This window comes from Aythya fuligula, chromosome 1 (genome assembly GCF_009819795.1).
Source record: "Aythya fuligula isolate bAytFul2 chromosome 1, bAytFul2.pri, whole genome shotgun sequence".
Classification (NCBI taxonomy): Eukaryota; Metazoa; Chordata; class Aves; order Anseriformes; family Anatidae; genus Aythya; species Aythya fuligula.
In genome coordinates, this window is record NC_045559.1 from 115,047,140 (window position 1) to 115,069,302 (window position 22,163).

Consider the following 22,163-nt stretch of genomic DNA (forward strand, 5'->3'; position numbering starts at 1 on the left):
TCAATCCCTTTGCTGTGCATGATGGAAGCTGGCACTCCCAAAGGACAGGGCACTGCATCACCTTCCTATTAACCATTCGCCCCCAGACCATGGCATCAAAAGCCTCTCCGCATCTCTTAAGCCACTTTCACTGTAGCTGTGTAAGAAAGTAAATTAGGATGTATAGAGAAGGCTGTGTGAGGGCTTGTTCTGTGAGCCCAGCAGCTGTGGTGACTCCTTCATTCCCATCCGCCCCGGGAAGAGGCTGTACCCTCAGCAGGGACAGCCCAAGCCAGGGAAAGCTGCCTCTGGCCATTTCACCTGCTCCGACCACACTGTGAGACCCAAGGATCCACCAGCACCACTCCGTGAGGGCTCCTGTGGTGGCATCGGCACCACCAGGAAGGACAGGCTTCTGCCTGCTGCATCTCAGGACCAGACCCTGCATCTAGGTGGGACACTGGGTTCGGCTTTGCACAGTTGGCCAGCTTGTGGCCTTTGGCTGAGAACGCAAGGGGATCCACGTACAGGAGAGGCTGGTGAACATGAATGTTGAGCCCGAGGAATGAGTTCAGCCTACAAACTAACTTACATGCCACCGGACATCCCCTCTCACCTCCCTCCCTCTGCGGTAGAAGCTCAGGTGGGTTTCTTGGCTTCAGGAAGATAAATTAAAATGAAGGGCTGAGAGATCCTGTGTCAAAACCTTCAGTCAGTCCACCCTGTCTGTGGTGTTTGCCCCTGGACTGCTAGTCATGTTCTGCTAGGGCAGACGGGACCAGCCTGCAGATACTTTCTGCTCTTTTAGCTACCCTAAAACAAAAACTCATAGGTGCACATGCTACGAAAACAGGATGTCAGCTTTTGTCAGAAAAGATCACAAGAGGTTTGAGGTTTTTATCTTTTTCTTAGCTGCCTCTTTCTCTTTCTCTCTCTCTCTCTCTCGTTTTCTTACTCCTTCCTTCTCTTGCTCCCTCCTCCCCCCTCCCAATATCTGTCAGCACCGAGCACAGTCAGAGGGAGAGCGGAGATGGCGGTGGCCGAGACGCAGCTGTATGCAAAGGTGGCCAACAAGCACAGGAGCAAAAGCCCCTCTGTACTCCTCGAGTCTCTGCTGGCCAAAGGATTCCCAGCTCACATCGCGTGAGTATTGCTTTCGGCTGCCTTTGTGCAGTACAAGGTGTTTATCTTAACAACTTGAAAGCAGACAGCTTTCCATCAAGAGAGCCTGTCACTTCTCAGGGGTGATGTCTCCACATGGGGATCAGGCTTGTCTGGCTTTGAATGCCTTGTAGAGCAGCATGTGTTTTTCCTATTGCTAAAACAGCCTTCTCTGGATCCATTTTTAAAAATACTGCGCATATCAGAAGACACACACCCTTCCGCATCTTGAGGTTGAGAGACTTTGCAGTGAACTAAATCGATTTGCACTCCTGGGATGTATCCTTTCATTTTTTCCACATATCATTGTCATTACAAGGGAGCTATATGTGGATGTAACTTCTACCCAAAGTTTGCTTCAGGCCTGGCAAAAATCTCTTGCTGAGTTGTGTCACTGGAGACTGTTTTAAAAGAGTAAGCTCATGTGGCAAGATGCCACGTAAGTGTCACTTTTTCTTTCTGTCGTCAATCAGGATCTCTTTCCAAATGCATGTCCTATCTGGAAAATGTCAGGCACTATCCTTGGCAACTCTATAGAGGGGAGATAAACTGGTGGCAGCACTTACAACCAGGTTAATGAAAAAGAAAGATGTTGGTCAGTCCTCCTCCAGGCATGGCACTGGTCAGACAGGGATGTTTCGTGAGGGATTTGCAAACTTCTGAAGGGCAAGTCTGGACACCGTGGTTGCAGCCGATTGTACCTGAGACTTATCAACGCCAGCTATTCAGAAAATGAATCCTTTTATTTAAATGTTAAAGGAACCCTCATACGAGTATTTGAAAAAGAAGACCAATATCTGTGTAGCCTCCATTTTGACTCTTAATTGAAAATTAAAGTGGAACTGGCTTTATATGTGAGTGCTGTGTTGATTTTCTAGTGGATCATCTTTAGACACAATGGCACAGCTTACAAGGAAGCTGTGGGTTCTTTTTTCCTGGTTATTTCCAGTGGAATTTTAGCTGTGGAGCTGAAAATCTGGCTCATAATTTCTGTAGTAGATACAGTAAGTTTGGTCACCCCAAAGTAATAGCTAGTTTTCACTTTTTTTTTTTCCTTTTTTTTTCTTTTTTTTTTCCTTTTTTTTTTCTTTTTTTTTTTTCCTTTTTTTTTTTTTTTTCTGTATGTGGTGTTCTTCAAATCCTCTTCAAAAGACTTTCTGCTATTATTGACATGGCTTTGTGCTTTCAAGAATCAAGAAACTGTGGACAAAGTACAATGCAAGTCAACATAAATTGACAAAATGTTCAAAAGCACTTTGTTTCTTTTTTTATTTGTCTTTACTGACTTTAAGACATTCAAAATTTGGACGGCATTTTATAAAAGCTTTTAGTCTTTTTAGTTCCTGGATTCAACCATAAATGAAAGTAGTTAAAATTTTTCTTTTGTGATGTCCTGGCCCGAGAAAAATAGGGTTTTTTTGGAAATATTATGAAATCTTTCATAATGTAGCCACATGCAAAAGAAACATTTTCAGAAAGAACAAAAAAAAAAATAAAAATAGTTGAGGATCAAGCCTAGCTTCAGATCAGAAAAATGGACATCTTAGACAGAACTGAACGATGTCAGCAGTTTTCTGCTTTAAGGAAGAGCCAGCTTATTGTCCCTGTAAAGATACCATTTTTAATATAGATTTTCAAGGATTTATTCCTACTGTTTGTCTGAAAGACTTTGGAATATACAGAATTTATCTTAAGCATTATCTTTCAATTGTTCACCTTGAAAGCACAGGATGTTTAGTTACAACATAATGTTCTGCTTATAGTGAAGGCTGAATAAACCCTGCTGCAAAGTACTTACAACCAACTCATATGATGGGATACAAGGCAGGAATAGGCACAGAGGGGAGTATGAGGGAGCAAGATGTTGCTGAGCATCATGACAGGCTGTGGTCTCAGGTCACTATTTGTCTTATTACTTTTATGATTGTGCAGGCCTTATGGTAAAGAAAAGCTGAAGTCAAGCTCTGTTTGCAAAGCCAAGATCTTTCAAAAGTGCTCGTTTCTGAATGGGAGGAGCAGCACGGCATGAAGTGATAAAACACTTGCACTGAGGTGTAGCAAGTGAGTGACAAAGGCTGGCATCACCAGCAGAGCAGGAAAGGCTGTGTGTGGAACACAACAAAAACACCAAACATTTGTGTTTGATGTGATGGAGAAAGGGGAGTCAGAAGAGTAGCAGAAGTGCAGGTGCTACTTAAACACTGGGGATCCTTTGGCTTCCAGAAACTTACCATTAGGCACAAAAATGTGTTCATATGAAGAATATAGTTGTCATTTTGAAAGATCTAAGGAGAAAAGGAAATGTAAATCAAATTTGATCCCAGAGAATGACAGTTGCGTAAGTGAGAGAAAACTGAGACATTGTCCCTTATCTTAGATTGAGCTGTCGGCTCAGATCTCGCTCTTTTCTGGGCTACATAAGTCCTCACTCTAGATTTTCAAACCCCAATGTAAGCATGTTTTGCTTTAGTTGTATGTGTGGACCTGAGCCTGACATTTGAATCTGGGCTTATCATTAACAAAAACATTATCCCATGAGCAGAGCAAACACTGCTCTTACAGTATGTGGAGGGATGGCTTACCCAACACTAGGGAAATCCATGTAGTGAGTAGGACTACTGAGGAAACATCTCCAGAATACATCCTGTGGGCATTGTGTGGACAGGTTACCATTCTTCAAGGCATTAAATACTTGCAGTGGAACAGACTGTCTGGAGGGCTTCAAGAACATTAACATTTGCCAGGAGTTACCTAGTCATTATAGGTCCTGTCTGTGCTGGAAAATAGACCCAGTGACCACTGCATGTCCATTCTTCTTTATTTTCTAGAAGTCATAGGAAACAAAGCTTAATGTATTTTGTTATTCTGATGAATCTGTTTTGTTTTCTTCTAGACAAAAAGCCTTGGCTGCTACTGGTCAAAAGACAATAGAAGAAGCTGCAAAATGGTAAGCACCAGTGATTTCTAAGGTGTGCTTTCACATTAAAGCTGACTAAAAACACTTGTTCACATGCTGATTCTGTCACTCAATTTAAAGTTAGCCTCTGTTAAAAACCCTGCATATGAGGTGGGCATTTTTTGTATGTTTTTTCATTTTAATGCATGCAAAGAAAGAAATAATTTTATTTGTGCTTCTTCTGGGAAGCAAGTTTTTTTGTAGAAAGCCTGAGGTAAATCAGGAGCTGGGTAGCACAGGGCAGTCTTGGGCACAAGCAGCTATTTTTCCCACAGTGACGTTTCAGTGACTTTGTCACTGCTGCTCTTGACAGACACTTGTCCTCAGTTTAACCTCCTGCTTAATTTTGGACTTGGCTGCCAAGTTCTGCTCATTGGAAAGGGACCACAGGCTCCTTGGCTGGGGCATGCATTGGGGCATGCCAAGGAAGGCACTCAGAGATGTACCAGGGTAAATATCCATCCTGGCACAGCATGTACTCCTTGTGGGACCTCCCGGTGTGCACCCTAGGGCAACAGCTACGAAGTCATAGGGTCACCTGTCCTCTTCATCCCTAAGGAAAGGAGGAAGAAAGCAAGGAAAATGTCTGTAAAAGAGTGGCTGCAGTTACAAAGCCATGTAGTGCCAACGTGGGGTTAAATGGCAATGACTGAAGGCAAACAGACCATATTCTTCCCTTGAGAAAGTGTCATTACAAAATAAGCTGAAAGGCTGATGGTCAGAGGGAGGTGTCATTAGAGCCAAAATCACTTGTTAGCCTTGACAACCCCCCTTCAAGTTTTTTTATTTGTCTGTACCAAGACTCCTACAGAGTGGTCACTCTGTTATCAGAATGTTGATAACTCACTTTTTTGTTTTAATCCATTCTCAAGTACAAGCTAGTCTTTCCTGGGTTTTGTCTTTCTTTTTGGGGGGAGGTGGTTTTTGTTTGTTTGTTTGTTTTCAGGTTGTTTGGTTGGTTTGATTGCTTTGTTTTTGAAAGCTAGATAAAACATTTGAGAGTAATATGTTCTTCCCAAAGTTTTGTCAAGGATGCCGCCAGGCTTTCTGAAAATCGCCCCCAGTCCCAAAGCTGTGAAGTTAAACATAGAGCATGTGCAGAACAAGGTGGAGTATATCATCACCTGGGATACAAACCTCTGATCTTTGCCTATGCATTTTCTGATTTGTCTTGTTTGCTGTTATTAGGTCTGAACCAATATGACAGATCTTTTTGAGTATTTTTTTAATCTTTGAATATTTTTCATTTTGTCATCTTTCTACCCACTGCCTCTTTTCCCTCCTCCAGTCCTCTGTTTGCAATCGTGAAAAATGGGGAGAAATAATCCTAAAGACCTAAATATATATATATATTTTTTCTTCTTTTTGCTTTCACACACTGAAAGAATTGAAGGCACTTAATAAAATACAGGGTACACACACACACACACACAAAGCTGAAAAAAAAAAATAAATAAATAAAAAAACACAAAAAACAGTAAAGGCCTATACAGCTCCATTGGTTAGTATACGAGAGGAATGTTATAAGAAGCTTTCATTTTAGCTTTTCATTTGTCAGAAAGTACCAACTTTGTATTTCCTTTTTCTAGTTTCTACTATGGACGTCTTCAACCAAGGAAGGAAAAGTAAGCAGTGCATATGTTTACACTGTGTGTCATGCTTTTAATTTCAGGTTGCACTCTCACTGCAATGATCCCTCTCTGGATGACCCAATCCCTCAGGAGTATGCTCTTTACTTGTGTCCCACCGGCTGCTTCTATAACCGCCTGCAGGAGTTTTGGAAGGAGAGCAAGCGCCAGTGCGGGAAGAACAGAGCCCATGAGATTTTCCCTCACATCACTCTCTGCGACTTCTTCACGGTAAGGCATGAAAAATGTGCAGCTCCTCCTTGGAGATCTTCAAAAGCCTGGGCTTGGCCCTGGGCAGCCTGCTCTGGGTGGCCCTGCTTGGGTAGGGCTTGGAGCAGGTGGCCTCCAGAGCTCCCTGCCAGCCTCAGTCATGCTGTGCTCCTGTGATCCCATGATCTGTGATGTTAAACCTTCCTGCCTAGGGTATCTGTGTTCAGACAACTGTGCAGCAGGGACAGTGTTATCACTGGATGTAGACAACTTTAATATTAGACAATCTCAGGAAAACTCCTGCCTCCCCAGTAAGCTCCAGCCAGTAGGCCATAGCTATGGTGGGGTGAGCCAGCTTTTACACTTGCTGTTGAAGCTTGTAAAAAAGAGAGAAGCAGGATGAACAGGCTCAGAAGGAGCAAGGGGAGGTGGAGTATAGTCTGGCAGTGCAATTAAATCATTTTCTCAATAATTTTACACGGAAATTAGGCTCCTGACCTGGACTTCTGGTTGGTTACTTTCTGCTTCTGGATGCTCCTGTCCTCCTACATGGTCTTCTGAATGCTGAGTAACCCTTCAGCAAACATCTCAGCAAGGCTGCTTCACCTCTGGGAGTGAATGTGCCAGTATCAGCAATGACCAGCAAGGAGTCGCTGGTCTGGACAAACTCTGGAGCTACCTGGAATCCAGTTTTTGCATGTTGTTGATGCTGAGCATGAACATCAGCTGCATCCGAGATGCACTGAAAAAGAGATGAGATAGAGCAGCTGCACAAAATCATTATGTTAATTATATTTTCATACTAAACCAGGCTGCTAAGCACAGACAGTAAAAATACAAGTATTTTGTTGAAAAATATTAAATAGCATAGTATTCTGTGGCCATTAATCACAATTATGCACAACAAAATCCATTAATTGATAACGAATGCCATGCTTATGAAAGCTGTCAAGTTTAAAGGCCTGGCCCTGGAAGATATGATTGAAATGCATCCCTCACCTCGTGTACCTCAGCCCTGTTTCAGGTAGCATATTTCTAGGGATAAATGCACCCTCCAGTGCTATTCTCTGGTCCTCAGCTGTCAGCAAGAGCTGGCCTGGCTGCTTCACATGTAGAAAGCGAGACCCACTGACCTGGCTTCCATCTCCTCCTCCCAGCCCTGCCCCTCCTGTTTCCCAGTGCCCCACATCTCCTGCATTGCATGGGCTTGTCAGCCTCGGAGGATCACAGCACTTGCCCTGGGTGCAGGCTCCCACCCACCCCTTTCCCCCATAACCCAGCCTGCAGGTGCCCCCTCAGTGCATCCCTCCTCACCTTGCCTGAGCCTCACTGAGCACTGGGTGTGTGGCCCAGTGCTTGAGGGAGAAAGACTGTCTAAGCAGCAGGACATGGTGTTTTGTAGCTCCTTTCTTCTCTTCTGCTCATCCTCTTCAGCAGCTTGACCCAGTGCAAAAGCCGAATGGGGCAAGTAACGCTGCTATGGAGAGTAAAACAGTGTGGAAAGGAAACATCACTAATGTCTGTGCCTTTGGCTGGATGGCAAAAATTCCATTTTTGTCTATCCACTTCTTAAATTGCTTAATTGCCACTTTTTGTGGAAGTGTGGCTTTGTACAATCCTTTAATTTGCTGTGATTAGAGCATTAAAGATCATAATTACAAAGATTCCTTATTAACTTTCCCGTGTCTGTTGCTCAGCATCTGAGATGTTAAAGTTTTAACCAGAGTGATTCCAGCTAAGGACTGTAGGATACAAATTGCAGTAATAGTAGTAATACAAATTCCTGTAGTAATACAAATTCCTTCTTAGAATTGAAAAGGGAAATCATGTTCCTTGCCTCATTTCAGATCGGTTAGTGCACACATGTCAGCTGGTAAAATCTTTTGGCTCTTTTCTACCCTGCCTAGATACAAGTAAAGGTAAAAGATCATCTCCTACTATAGCACCAGGTTACTGTGCTGCCCAAGCTGCCTGATATTAACGATTTTAATACCAGGAATTTCAGGCAAGTTTGTAAGTGTGTTGTCTTTCTTGGGAAAAAATGCCTATCCTGTTTTCTGGTGTTACTGTATGAGACAGGCTACCAGAGCAGCTGTTGGTCTGGTGGGTGAAGGATGCTCCTCCTCTGTTTTCTTTCAGTGCGAAGACCAGAAAGTGGAGTTACTGTACGACATCTTAAAGCAAATCGTCAACAACTTTTCACAAAAATTTCCACAAACTATTTCCCTATCACTACATTCATCCACCAGCTACCTTGGTTTCTTTATCAGCGACAGCCACGCAAATATCCTCAAAGAGATTGCTGTGGCCTTCTCTTCAGAGGCTTCAGCCCTGGCAGGTAGGATCAACATCGGAGGGAAAATGGGTGGCTCATCACACAAATGCTTAGACATGACACTGAAACCAACTCCTGTGTCTCCGCAGCAACCTAGCAGATGTTTTACTGCAAGTTTCCTCCTACAGAGTCAAAAATAACTTGGCATGGGGAGATTGTTGTAGACTCCGAAGATACAATGCTTTTCACTAGAAGGTTTCGTTTTAGCTGAACTCAATGAGCAAGAAAAAAGAAAAATACTAAAAGCTTTTATAAATTTCTTCTTCTTTAAGAAATCTAGTGAAAGGTTTTACATGGTTTTGTTTTGGTTTACCTTTATTTTCTTGATCTACACGCTGAAGTGTTTGGCTGTGTAACTGGAGAGGACATTGATCGGCATGTCCAAGACAAGCAGGGATTTAATCCTCCCTATCTCCAGACCTCCAATACCCACCTTTTCTTCACCACCGACCAGTGTCATGATTGCGAGGGGACAGAAGAAAAAGAGAAAAAATGTGTCTGGAGGAAACAAGCCAAATCCTAATTATGCTTACTTCTCCATCTCACATGCAGCTTTGGGAAGACAGCAGACTGACTTGGGGATGTTCAACTCCCTGTAGCCAGGCTGAGAAGGAAGGCAGAAACGAAAAAGCAAAGAAATGCAGCCTGGCAGGCCTGGGTTTTCCCTAGTGCTCGCATAAGTCCTTCTCCTCCTGAAACTGAGTCACCCATCTCCTTTCAGTGGTTATGTGCCAGCTGGGGATCTCCCGCACCCCCGGATTTTTTCATCCGAAGCACAGCAAGGGCAAACAAATATTTTAAACTCATATCACCAGTTGGTGAAGTGCCTTGTACGCTAGCAGTTGTCAAGGTAACAAATTAAATAAGGAAATAGAAAAATATATTTAAAATCAGGCCTGCAGCACTAAAGAAGGGAGACCTAAAGAAAAGAAGTAAAGCCCTAGGAGCAGGCACATACTTCCAGACACTGGTGCAATGAGCACTGTAGATATTTTCCAAACAACACCGAGAAACTGCATCTTCAGTGGAGACTGAAGGGGTGCTGCCCCAGAATAGCTAGGTCTGGGAGAAGAGAGTTTGATATATCTTAGACTGGGAAAGGAAATCAAACATTTTTTGTTTTGTTTTTCTTTTTTCTCACTGCTGAAGCTAAGGGGCAAATCCAGTCCAGATTTCTGATTTATTTTGGTATTATTAAAGCCATGACATGCAACAAAACAATGATTCAGTAAAACTATGGTCTACTCTACTACTAATCACTAAGATATTTCTTGTATCATGCAAAGCATGTAGGATAAAACAAGAAGAGGAGCTTTAAATGACCTTCACTTCTATGTTGTGATGTGAAGCTGATTGCTTTATTCCTAGATTGCCATGTGAAGCCCTGCCTAAAGCAGCTCCACCTTACCTTGGCTCACAAGTTCTGTCCTCACCACCAGAAGACTTTGGAGCAACTAGCCAAATGCATTAACCCGGGGGAGACCTGCCAGTGGGTAGCAGCTCTCTATTCAAGAGACATGCGTTTTGTGCATTACCAGGTACTGTCATCAGATTCATTTAATTTTCTGAGTCTGTGGTTAGAATATTTCCTACACTTATTTTGCTTTTTTTTTTTTTTTTTCCATGAAGAAATCAGTGCATGCACAGTACAGTCCTTCAAAATGCATGGTTGTTTCAAGTACCTCTTTGGGCTGAAAAACTGTGCTCTTGAGTCTGTAGGAGATAAGTTTATGGTTACCTGCTTGACCTGCACGTCAAAAAGATCTAATTCCAAACTCCATCAGAAGAACTCATCTTACAATTAGCTAGGAGAAAACAAAATACTGGAAGTGATGACCTTTGAACATTTGCTAGGACTTGTCAGATCACAGCTCTGCAGTAAAATTTTTTTCGACAGAATTAGTTTTCTTGGTTGTTGAACCATGATGCACCAGTGAGCAGGGCACAGTTGTCCCTGATGATCTTCAGCTTAACAGACTCCCAGTTAAAAATAGTCAATATTTTTCTGGTTTTCATTTCCAAATTTAAACTACGGAATGATAAGCCGTTGGTATTTTTCAATCAGATCAGTGTTTCGTTTTATTTCAAGTCTCATATTGGGTTTTGGTCACACTCAGGAGAGCTGCAAATAATCCCCAAAATAGCTGATAAAGATTTTGTTATGTTTGCTTTCAAATAAATTTGTACTAGTTACAGGAAAAGCAATTTTATGAATACCAAGTGCCTATTTTCACACGCACTTCATATGCATTGTTATGTATCTGCTGAATTGCCACGAAAGAGCAAGCTGCAGCACAGGAAATGGTGGTGGTGGCAGTGTCCAGTGCAGGGTTGAGCGCATGTCCCCCATTTGCTGCCACCCCCTGCAACAGCCAGCTCCAGCCTGACCAAGCTCTGTCCCTCCCCAGACACTGAGGGCCCTCTTCCAGTACAAGCCCCAGAACATCGATGAGCTCATGATAAACGCCGGGGACTTCATCTACGTCGACCCAACACAGCAGTCCGATGTCAGCGAAGGCTGGGTCATCGGGACCTCACACCGGACCGGCTGCAGGGGTTTTCTTCCCGAAAACTACACTGAGAGAGCCAATGAGTCAGACACGTGGGTTAAGCATAGGTTGGTCACAATCCTCTCCACACGTGCTGGGGCTTCATGGGTGCTTCTTGCTTTATGCAAATTGTTCTCCTCCTTGCTGCCAGCTGTGGGCTGCCAGGTGAGAGCTGGAGGTGGGGTGGGATGTGGAGGGCAGAGGGGGTCCTCAGGGTCCGGTTGGGAAGATGAGATTTCTGAGTGGAAAGGAAGAGGACACGCACCCATGGAAATCCAGAGTCCATCTTCTCAAAGAATGGCCTCTCTCTGCTCTCGAATAACCTGAACATCCTAAGGAATTTTAAAAGTCCACATTCTTTAGAGTAGACTGGGCCTTCAGCATGGCTTCCAGCTTTCTTTTCTTTTCTTTTTTTTTTTTTTTTTTTCTTTCTTCTTTCACATCTTTTCAAGAGGTTGCAAAGCTAACTTGAAATGAAACCACGCGAATGTTACTCTACCACCATGCGCCCACCCTTGCCTTGTCAATTATTCAACCTGTATCAGCAGGCATCTGCCTGGCTTCCTGCACTTTGCTCTGCAGCTGACAGCGTGGCTGATGCTACTTGTAGATTAGAGATAGCTTTTCGGAGAAGGAGGTGTAGGTGCGGTCCTTGCTGAGCTCTCAGAGGCAGAGAGGAGGCGAACAGGTAGTGTTTCCTGCTTGAAGCTCACGCTTAGAAGGGTTACACCCAATACATGCCATCGCTTCATATTATTTTAGCCTCATTTTTACCAGACAGACCATAACTCAAGAGTAAAGTGGTAAACTAGAATGCATGTCTGTGAAAAATATTGAGTGGAATATGCATTGTGTCTGTCATGCCTGTGGACAAAATTGTGACTTAAAAATCCCTTCTTTTTTTTTGTGTACACCCATATGTTTTTTTATGTGTGTATTTGTGTGTGTTGCTTTTGCCTTTTTTGCAGGGAATATGCTTTCATACCAGGTTCAAAATTTGTCACCCAATCAGCAAATGAACCTAATGTAAAGCTGAATGGAGAAGTCCATAATCCTGTTACATCAAGGAATGTAACCAATATTCTTTCACTTCAGGTAGTTGTTTTTTTTTTTTTATTTCTTATCTTTCCCACATAGTTGTGCAGATATGCTATTAAGTAAAACCATTTATAAAATTTAATAGTTTCTTCCTGGTTCTCCTTAATAGTTTCATATCATGTTGTAATATATATATATATATATATAACATTGCATATTTAAAATTAAATATTAAATTAAATATGCATACACTCACACTGCACATTATAATGTATTATATACATTTTGTAGTATATACAATGTGGTATTACCCTTGCCTTCTTTCATAAAACTCTGTTGCTGCCATAGTAGCCCAGCACACGAATTCTCTGTGCACAGATGCACAGCACAGGCTGTGCAGAGGTATGGTGACGAGACTGACAAGTAAGGTGCAGGCACATCTTCCCCTGTCTTTCAAATGGTTTCATAGCAGAGTAACTAGAGCAGTATCAGGGTCGTTGTTCATTGTTACTTTTATGCCCAAATTCTACATGACACACTGGGGGGTTATGTACTCATGGATCTGAGCACATGTAAATGTTTCATCTTCTTTAATGTTTTAGGTACATAGCTAATGCAGATAACTGCACAGACCTATAGAAACAACGGCTACTTGGACAGGTTAGCACCACTGGGATTACATTTTTGTCGAGTTTCAAAGCCAATTTACCAATTTTTCCTAGGTTTCCCAAAGAGCTCCTAGTAGGAAGAGTAAAATAGAGAGGGACTCTGGCTTTTCCCTACAGCATGTTTGCTCCTATTCTGCCTTATTAGCTCTGACTGTCAGGGTGGTCAAAACTGTATTTTACATCTCAGACCTTTCCTGACATGCTGCAGAGACCCCTTTGGTCTTGCTGGTCCTGCAGAGAGTCTTCTCCCCATGCTGGGGGATAAGCCTGGGTTCCTTTGTATTAATGTCAGAGAAACTTGAGAGCACCCTGAGGGAACTTCCATCCTGGGGCCCCACAGGACAACTGTGCATAAAGCTGTAAGACAGACACTTCTGCAAGAGTCACATCCTCTCACCAGCTCTCGAGTGCTCTTGGCCCCCTTATCTATCTCAGATCTGTGGCAGAGGCACAGCTTGGCCTGAGGAACACTTTTTGCAGATGTGCACGTCTTCAGTCTAGGAGCTTCCCCAGCCTCTGAGCTCCCCCCAAACAGAAAAGCAAGACCACAAAATCTTAGTTTTAAACTCTGACCTCATGGCGGTTGATTAGTGCCGTATGGCAGAAATGCAGTAGTGTTTAGCAAAATACATATATCTCATACCACTTCATAAGAATTCCCTTCAATGCTAATGAAGATACACATCACTAACCTCAGCGTTGCAGCAGTAATGCTGCGAGGGGTTGCTGTTGAAAAGGATTTTAAGCCTTTGAGCAGTTCCTCTTTATCTTTTCATCTCTATCTATGTTCATTGTAAACTAACCCCAAAACATTTAGAATGTAATTGTAGTTCCATGCGGACTGAGGAAAAATGTGGCCTTACAGGAGATCTGGGTTCACTGCTAACTTGACCACACACCGTCAGAAAAGTGTGAAACTAGTATTTTCAGTAGGAAAAGAAACACTTAAACCACTTAGCTAATTTCTCTCTTTTGTTTATACCAACTACACGATATAAACTAGAATTATAACCCCTTACCACACTGGAATTAAAAGATTTAGCAGCACTACCTTTCACTAGTGTAAACAGAGTTAAAACCTAACATGAAGATCAGGGATATTCTTCACTTGCCTTCAACAGAGAGCCAATCAGGGTTACTATTTTCATAAAAAATATGTTTTATCAATTCCTTTCTTTCCCCTTTCTGTGCTTGTTATAAACCTCTTGGGACAGCACTGCTGTTCCTTGCTCTGTTGGGCAGCATCCAGGAACCCAAACTTTTCATGCAGGTTGTATATATAATGTTGTAATGGAAAACAATTTTTATACAGCTTTCTCAGAATGCTACTCTGCGAAGAGGTGTGCTGGTGATGCGCCACGGGGAAAGAGTTGATCAGGTCTTTGGGAAATCTTGGCTTCAACAGTGCTTAACTGCAGATGGTGAGTAAGATAATGTGAGGATCTTAGCAAATCTGAACGAAATTTACATAGCAATGGGTAAAAAATTTCAGTCTCCTAAGTGTAGATGTAAATGCTGACACAAAAGAGTGACTAACATTGTACAGTCAGGCACAACACAGCTTTGACCTTCACGTAACCAGTACTTCATAATGTCCTACTGTCCTTCAAGTTTATGTTGGATAAACACCACAGGCCAAAAAAAAAAAATACAATAGTGGTACTATTCATATGTCTCAGTGGGAGATGCACAGAAAATGAAATCTCTACCACTAGTTACTCAGCTGACCCAGGTGGTGTTTGTCAGGTCCCTTCACATTTCTGTGCTCAACTCAGTGTCAATGATCTGTTGATACAGCACATCCCTAGCCAGACTTGCAGAGGAAGAGCAAGAGCAAACCATGGTGGAAACGACACATAAACACAGAACTAAATGAAATGTTGAATTTCCTGGCTCTCTCTCTGTCTCTGTCAAAAAAATATTTGTGGTGGAGACAGCAAACCTAGAGTAGGGAAGTGTGTATTGGGAGGAAGAAGGGGAACAAGAAGGAGGGGGTGTTCAGAAGGAAGCTTTGTGTTGACAGTCTCCTTCATTATGCTGGAGATCTCTTATATTTGTGAAATTCATACTAGATAATGAGGCCAGTACCTTCCAGCTTCATAATCAATTCATTAGTTTCATTTTTCTTCAATGGAAATGTTTTTGGCAATGGCAAAAGAATATTGATAGGGGATTTTTGTTTCATTTGAGTCCCACAAGGCCAAATTCTCATGACTTTTTGTCCTCTTTTATCTCTACCCCCTTCTTTATCTCCTTCAGAGCTTGCATAAGAGGTGCTCTTTTGTTAGGACAGGTGATTTCCCAAGTCAGTGTTGTGACCTTAAAACATGTTCCCTTTAAGGTAATGGTAGTCACTGCGGGTTTTCATCAGTGAGATGCTATGTCCATACCGCTGAACTGATCCTGTATGCATTATTCAGGCCCTGACCCATGATCCCCCACTCCACTTGGCTATTAGCTCTCTCCTCAGCATGGTCTTGGTTGATGGCAGCTCCCCCTCACCCCCAGTTTCTCGGCAAGTTTTGGAGAGAGCACAGACCAGGACCTATCCTCAGTGTTCAGTGTGGGTGTAGGAGGTAGAGGGAAGGGAGATTAGCTCTTCATGCAGGTGCCCTGCTGCATCTTTTGCCCTCGTGAGCAGAGAAGGGCCCCTGGCCTGTTCTATTTGCCAGCAGAGGTGTAACTCTGGGCTGAGAATTCAAAAGAAATGGAGCCATTACAACAAAATGCAGACTGTATGTATGGCTGCTGCCTCCCTCATACCACAGCAAAATGTTCCACCTCGTTTCAGGAAAATACTACAGAGCAGACCTCAACTTTCCTCCCACCCTACCAAAACGGAAAGACAGCATGAAGCATTTTGAGCAAGATCCTCCTTTATCTTGCTGTGGTATTTTCCAGTCAAGACTTATAGGTAAGGTGGATAATATCTTAAAGTAAATGTAAGGTTTTGGGAAGCAGGCTTTTATCATCTGCCAAAGCTCACATTGGCTTTGTAGCAGAAATACTTCCTAGCAGCACTCTTTTTGGTAACATCTTCAGTTTTGCCATCTTCTTGATGGGCAACCGCTGCAAGTTCTTGTTGAATAGTAAAATAGAGAACAAGGCTGGTTGCTCATCTTGAAGATTCAGACTGCTAGTTACTGGCAAATAAATTCAAAAGAAAGAAACTGCAGTACTAGCTGTGTCCTGCTTCAAGTCTGCAAGGGACTAACGCCTTACTCAGTTGTCACTAAGTGAAGGGGCTGGCTGGAGGATGCAGCTTCATGGTCAGCAGATTGTGGTCACCTCATCACAGATAACTGCCGGATGGGTGATATGGGTTAGTCTGACTCGATTCACTCACCAGACAAAGTTGTTTCTGCTCCCTGAGCTTGCATGCCTGACTTTGACATAGAAATCTGGTGCAAGTGCTTATCTCTGATGGTTCAGGCATAAGGAGACCGCCAAATACCTAACTGCTACTTGCATGTTTGGAGTGCATCTGCTGTAATTACCCTTCCAACGCTTGGTCGCAGCTGTTTTTTGGCAGAAAACATTTTGCATCAGTTTCTCATCCATGATGATTTGTAAAAGAGCACCTCACATTGCTGTTCCTACCAGGGGAAGCTCTGCTGGACCAGGAGGTGGCAGTCAGCTACGTCTACTCATCACCTGCCCTCCGCTGTGTACAGACAGCCCATCTTGTGCTTCAGGGTAAGGCAGAAAAACTGATCGCGTGCTTTCACCACTGTGAGAAAGTCTTTGTCAAACTTCTTTGAAGTCTCTGAGATGAGCAATTAAGAAGATGTACAACTCTGTGTTTATTTATTGTCGTTTTTAATCAGGGAAGACAAGGTGTTTTTGTCTGGCTGGTAATATAGGCAGCAATAAATCTTTTGCTGGGTGTATGATCTGAAGAGCTCTATCCTATTAACTCTAACCCTCTCTCTTTAAACTGATGTTATGTGAAATGGAGGCATTTCACATAAATGGACTCTGATGTCAGTTGAAATGGAGGCATTTCACAACAGGTTGAAGTCAGCACTAGGAGCCACAAATCAAATTACCACTGGCAGCTCTTTCAGGAAACTTCCTGAGCCAAAACACAAATGTTCCCAGTGCTCTGAAGGATACCTGTTTGAATCAAGGAACATGGCATTCTCCTCAAAAAGTTTGCCTTTTCGAGCCAAATGATTTTACTTATTTAGGGACATGGTTTAGTGTAGACTTGGCAGTGCTAGGTTAATGGCTGGACTTGATCATCTTAGAGGTCTTTTCCAACCTAAATGACTCTATGATACTTCATATTTTAGAACCGCTGTCCCTCCTCTCCCATCCCCTCTGCTTCTCTCCTTTTCCCTTTTCCTCACCTCTCCCCTCCAATAGGTCTGTTAAAGGTTCACAGGTTATCATCTATACATCAATATTAGTAAGAGTGTGCATTTCTTCTGAGATCTCATGCCACTCAGTAACCTCTCTTGAGAATGATGAATAAAAGAATGCATCTTTTTACATGAGAATTAAATTTTTGACACTGTAGGATGATTTATTGCTGCAAAGAGGGTCACTGAGCAAAATGCTATATAAAAAAGGTTTTAAAAATCCTTTATAAAGTTTATTCAGATTGCAGCATTGTTAAGATCTTTTCTTCTGTTATCTTCTGTACCTTGGAGATACTTACAATAGAGCTCAGGGAATAACAACAATGTAAGAATTTTTGGTGCCTTAGCATCTGTCAGACAAGAATATGTTGACTTCACTTGAACAACACGATCTCTTTTGTTCAACAATAAGTAATTCATTTTAGTAATGAAAATATTACAGCAAACAAGGCAGAATGTGCTGCCCAAATGTAACACTTTGTGTGTACCTTTCTCTTTTTAAGGAACACTTTCTTTTTTTATTTTTCAGGGCTTAAATTAGACCAAAAAGTCAAAATCAGGGTGGAACCAGGACTATTTGAATGGACCAAGTGGGAAGCAAACAAAGCAATTCCCAACTTCATGACTCTAACAGAACTGACAGAGGCCTCCTACAAAATAGATACAAGTTACAGGTAATTGCTCCGTGTCTAGCTGATAAAGCTGCTTCTTTTTCTCCTGAGGTATCTCCTCATCTCTTCATATATTATAAACCATTATGAGCATTGCAAAAAAATGGGTCATGATGATCAATTTCAAGCCTCATGATCTGTTCTCAAAGAAAGATATGCTGTTTGGGGTCTTGTGGCCAGAGTCAACTTTGCTGCTCTAATGTGGAGTCACACAGGCAGGTAGCATGTGCACACATATAATGAGCAGGCTCACAGGCACACATCTGATGCTTGTGTATGGGATCAGCCCTGCTCTGATTTCACCTTTAATTCTACCACGGGGTTGAGAAAGGTGACTCCAACACAAGCCAGCTGTCCTCCTGGTTTTGGGGGCACGCAGGATAACAGCACTTCACTACAAGGAGTGTTCATGCCCCATTCTGTTGGGGAAGGGGGTGTTATGTTTTGACTTGCTCAAAGAGAAACACTGCTCAGAAAGGATTTTTGGGGGGGCCCCACAGCTGGGGGAGGGGGGTGATGCCACCTCTGAGTGCTCACAAACCACAGTGGAGCAGGAAATGATCAGCCTCCAGTTCAGCCCAGCTCCTCGCCCTGCTCTCACTCAGGCTGCTCCGTACGTGCAGCGCACAGCCTGCTCCAGGAAATTGCTCAGTTAATAAAAGTTTGTGTCTCGGGTTTCTCACAAGTGTAAGAAAGGAAACTTCTAGGCTCTTAATGTATATCTTGCAATTAAGTGAGCATCTTCGTTTGAAATTGCATAATGGAATAAAATTCTTCATTTTCTTGGGTCATTGTACATGCTGGTGTGTTTTACCACCAACAGACTGTTTTCCCTGTTTATTTCAATACAGAATAATTTGCCTCAAACTTCCACAGAGGAAAGGGTGCAACTGTAGAGCAGTAGAAAGTGCAGAGGAAAGCTCTGAAGCAGCGCTAACTGCAGCTTTCAGCCCCCTTGCAGCTCACTTGGGTCCAGGCAAAAACAGAGCAGATGAGCTGTAAAATTGCACACATTATGCTGCTTTCTTCCTGTCACGTGAAAGGTTCAAAATCCTTGGGTTTCAGGGGGTGGCTTTACCATACTCACCCACTGCAAGGGACAGCAATCAGTTGGGTCCAGTCCCGGGCTGTTCCCTGTCAGTGGACTTAACCTGGCCAGAATTAATATTAGTTATGATTAACAATATAGTAGGAGCCTGCCACCTGGTTTTACCACTTATTTTCTAGTTCTGCAGTTCGTGCTGACGGAATGTACTGAGGACTCACCTGTAAAAGTACACTACGATACCAAGCCCTACGACAATATGTTAATCTAATCTCACTCCTGCCTATTCACCGAATAAGGAGACTATCAAATTGGTGGGGCAGTTGTTTGTAGAAAGAAATTAACACCCTGGGAGGCCAGCAGGGCCTCTCACCACCAGGAATTTGGCCTTCCCAGCTGCCTACCCTTGGCACCACTGGCCACCACGCATCAGGGCACCGCAGGCTATTCCTCTACCTCCCAAGGACAGACACAGCTGGGGTCATGGAAGCTGCTGAGAAGCCTTGTGATGTGTCTGGGCAGGATGCATGGTGTTTATCAGGTTTCTAACATGGTGTTTTGCTTAGGCATGGTGCATTTTGGTTTACATCCTTGGAAACATACTATTTTTTTAAATCTAGCAGTGAGAGCTTTTCCTATGCATTTGTCCAGCTGATATTGGCATGCCTTGTCCATTGTTGAATTTGATTTGATTTGATTTGATTTGATTTGATTTGATTTGATTTGCTTACTAAGGAGGTTAATACTGAGGGACTATCTCTTGAAAGCATTCATGTCATCAACATCTTGGTTTGAACCCGGTCAGGATGGCTGGAGCTGGAACACTCCATGTGCCTGCAGCCACACAAGGACGGTGGTCATTACCAACAGAACTGCTCAAAGCACAAGCTTTTCTTAGGAATTAAATTTTTAACAGCATTCACTGTAAACTACAGGTTTAATTAAAGCACAGTTTTCCCTGCATCTGGTGCTTTATGCACTACAAAGTGTAGTCATAAGATTTAATGTAAGTTATTGTGGGGGAAGCTAATGCAAGCTGAGATATCAGCATGCCAGCTAAGTCAGTGGATTATCCAAGATTCTTTTAACAAAGTCTTTCTTCTCTGGTATACTCATTCAATAGTGCTAACAGTGCCCAAGTATTCATCTAGATTAACATATATTTGTGATTTTATTGTCAGAAGCAACATGCCACTCTCTTCTCTGGTACCATCAGAAAGTTATGAAGACTATGTAAGCAGAAGTTCTGCAGCTATAAAACAGATCGTCACTGCTTGCCCCAACAAAGGTAAAGGTTTCAGATCTTTGTATATTCTATTAGACACTTTCAATACCAGGAACAGGCAGAGATTTGCCAACAGAAACACATTTATCATGGGTAGTTTGTATTGCACAGAGTTCAAGGCAGACTTGTAGTTCTTGGCCTCATCTATACTAAATCAAAATACATTCAATTTATGGGATAGGGAAAAAAAAATAAACAGAAGACTGTTAAATTGCAAGAGTTTGTACTTTGCATGGTCATTCTACATCAGGATACAGCTCAGCATGAGATAACCTATTTTTTCTGGAGAGCTGTTAAGAAATGTGTTTTCTCACTAGCTGGCAGGTCTACAACAAGTTTGACTTTTTCTGAGCAGCACAATTCACCCTGCCACATTGTCAAAGATGTCTGCAAAGCCAAACAGCCCCTAAACAACTTTATAGCATCAGCATGGCAACCTGACAGTGCTTGCTGCAACCCCCTTACTGCTTCTCTTTGCTTACTGTGGTGTACCAGGTGTCATCCTCATCGTGGGCCATGGCTCCTCCTTGGCATCTTTCACCCGGCCTCTGATAGGACTCCCTGCCAAGGACAGCAGCGACTTTGCCCAGGTGGTCCGAAAGGTAAGACGCCTTTTCATTCAGCTTGAAGCTTTCTCTTTGTGCTTTTAATATGGAGATTTCTTAAGCAGCGAGGCATGTGTATAACTGCATGCCAATACCAGTAACACTAGCTTTCTCAGTACAAAGGGAATCTCATGTAGTTCTAGCATAGCACTGATGGATAAGAGAAGCACTTTGTCCTGTTGAACAGCATGTACCTAGAGGCTAACTCTTCAGAGGAGATTTTCATCCAACTCCCATGGGAAGTCAGTGCCAGGTAACACCTCCACATGAGAGGCACATGTGGAAACTTTTCCCTCTGGCACAAGCCTCCTTGATATAGAAGCAGGGCTAAGAGCCTTTCTTCTCCCTGTGGTGTTGTGAGTGTGAACTGCAGCTATATTCAGTGACTCACTCTAAGCTGTATGTTTTTTGGGTCACTGCAAGTTCACAGCTTAAGTGCTCAGCTACAGAATGAAGTGGAGGAGGGTTTTCTGCCAGCTTCACAAGTGAGGCCTGCACTTGAGACTCTGTCACAGAGGTTTTTTGTTTGTTTTATTTGTGCATTAGCACCAGTGGCAGATTTTTACACCCCCATTTTCTTTACCATCTGCCTTGGTATTACCAACAGGAGAATTCAGTTGTGAGATATATTTTTACCACCCGCTGTCAAAGCATAAGGAGTGAACACATCTTGATCTTCAAATCCAAGCATGAGTGCAGGGTGATGACACAGGCTCAGCTATTGCACCACAGGCCTCCAGTCTGTTTTCAGTTTGCTTCAGAAGCAGCAAAATGTCCCATTCTCTGTTCCCAGAATGGTCTCAGGATCTGCTCTTCTGTTCTGCTACAATGACTTCTTCGTGCCAAAGCAATGGCCATGCCGGTAACTCCTGCTTGTGTCCTTTCCTAGATCCCTTCACTGGGCATGTGTTTCTGTGAAGAGCTCAAAGAGGGGAACAAATGGCAGATGGTTAACCCCCCAGTGAAGACATTAACTCATGGAGCAAATGCAGCATTCAACTGGAGAAATGGTATCGTGGAAGACTAGAAAGCCAGCTCTGTCGTAGCAGCTGTCAAAAATGAGGTGGAGACAGCTTCTGGTTCAGCACAGTCCGTCAGTTCATCCAGAAAAGTTACAATGGGTGGAAATTGCCCTCTCTAAGTAGTCAAAGCACAGAAAACATATCTGAGTTTGGTGCCTAAATTTTGCTTTTGCTTCTGTGACTGAGAAAAGGAACCACAGAACTGGCATACAAGGGAGCAATGATTCTTCTGGTGGTGAAGAAATTACTTTTTAGCCTTTTTTGAAGGTACCATGTGCAACATTTAATACATACAGAACTACCTGGTTATAAAATCTATTGGTAAAGGCACTAAAGTAGACTCTGTTGCATTTTCTGAGACCAAAATACAGCCAGTAAGAATTGCTTTTGTTATTTGGATATTTTCAGACAAGCAGAGAAATTGGGACCAAATAAAAGCCATCTCCTACCCAAAGAGGAGATCATCTCTACCTAAAGCCACTTCGTTTCCTGTTGACTCCTCCAGTTCTGCAAGAGCACAGAAGGAGGGGACATACTATAGTGACAATTTATTTACCTCTTCTACAAAGGAGGTTCATTTTCTTCCACAACAGCTCCCCTACTCAGTGATTCCACAGTGATCCATACTGCAAAAGGGACTACAAGAT

The 22,163-nt window shown here is 42.8% G+C and overlaps 1 protein-coding gene across 1 annotated transcript; it reads left to right on the forward strand.

Annotated features, from left to right (window-relative positions):
- Positions 1–1,009: 1,009 nt before the first annotated feature.
- On the forward strand, positions 1,010–21,521 carry UBASH3A (ubiquitin associated and SH3 domain containing A). The gene is made up of 14 exons (XM_032206506.1): positions 1,010–1,122; positions 4,034–4,087; positions 5,769–5,955; positions 8,074–8,272; positions 9,638–9,807; positions 10,678–10,886; positions 11,787–11,913; positions 13,837–13,945; positions 15,316–15,438; positions 16,128–16,220; positions 17,418–17,562; positions 19,786–19,892; positions 20,385–20,491; positions 21,384–21,521. Exons 1-14 carry the CDS (start codon positions 1,010–1,012, stop codon positions 21,519–21,521), a joined length of 1,881 nt encoding a protein of 626 aa, XP_032062397.1.
- The last annotated feature ends 642 nt before the right edge of the window (positions 21,522–22,163 follow it).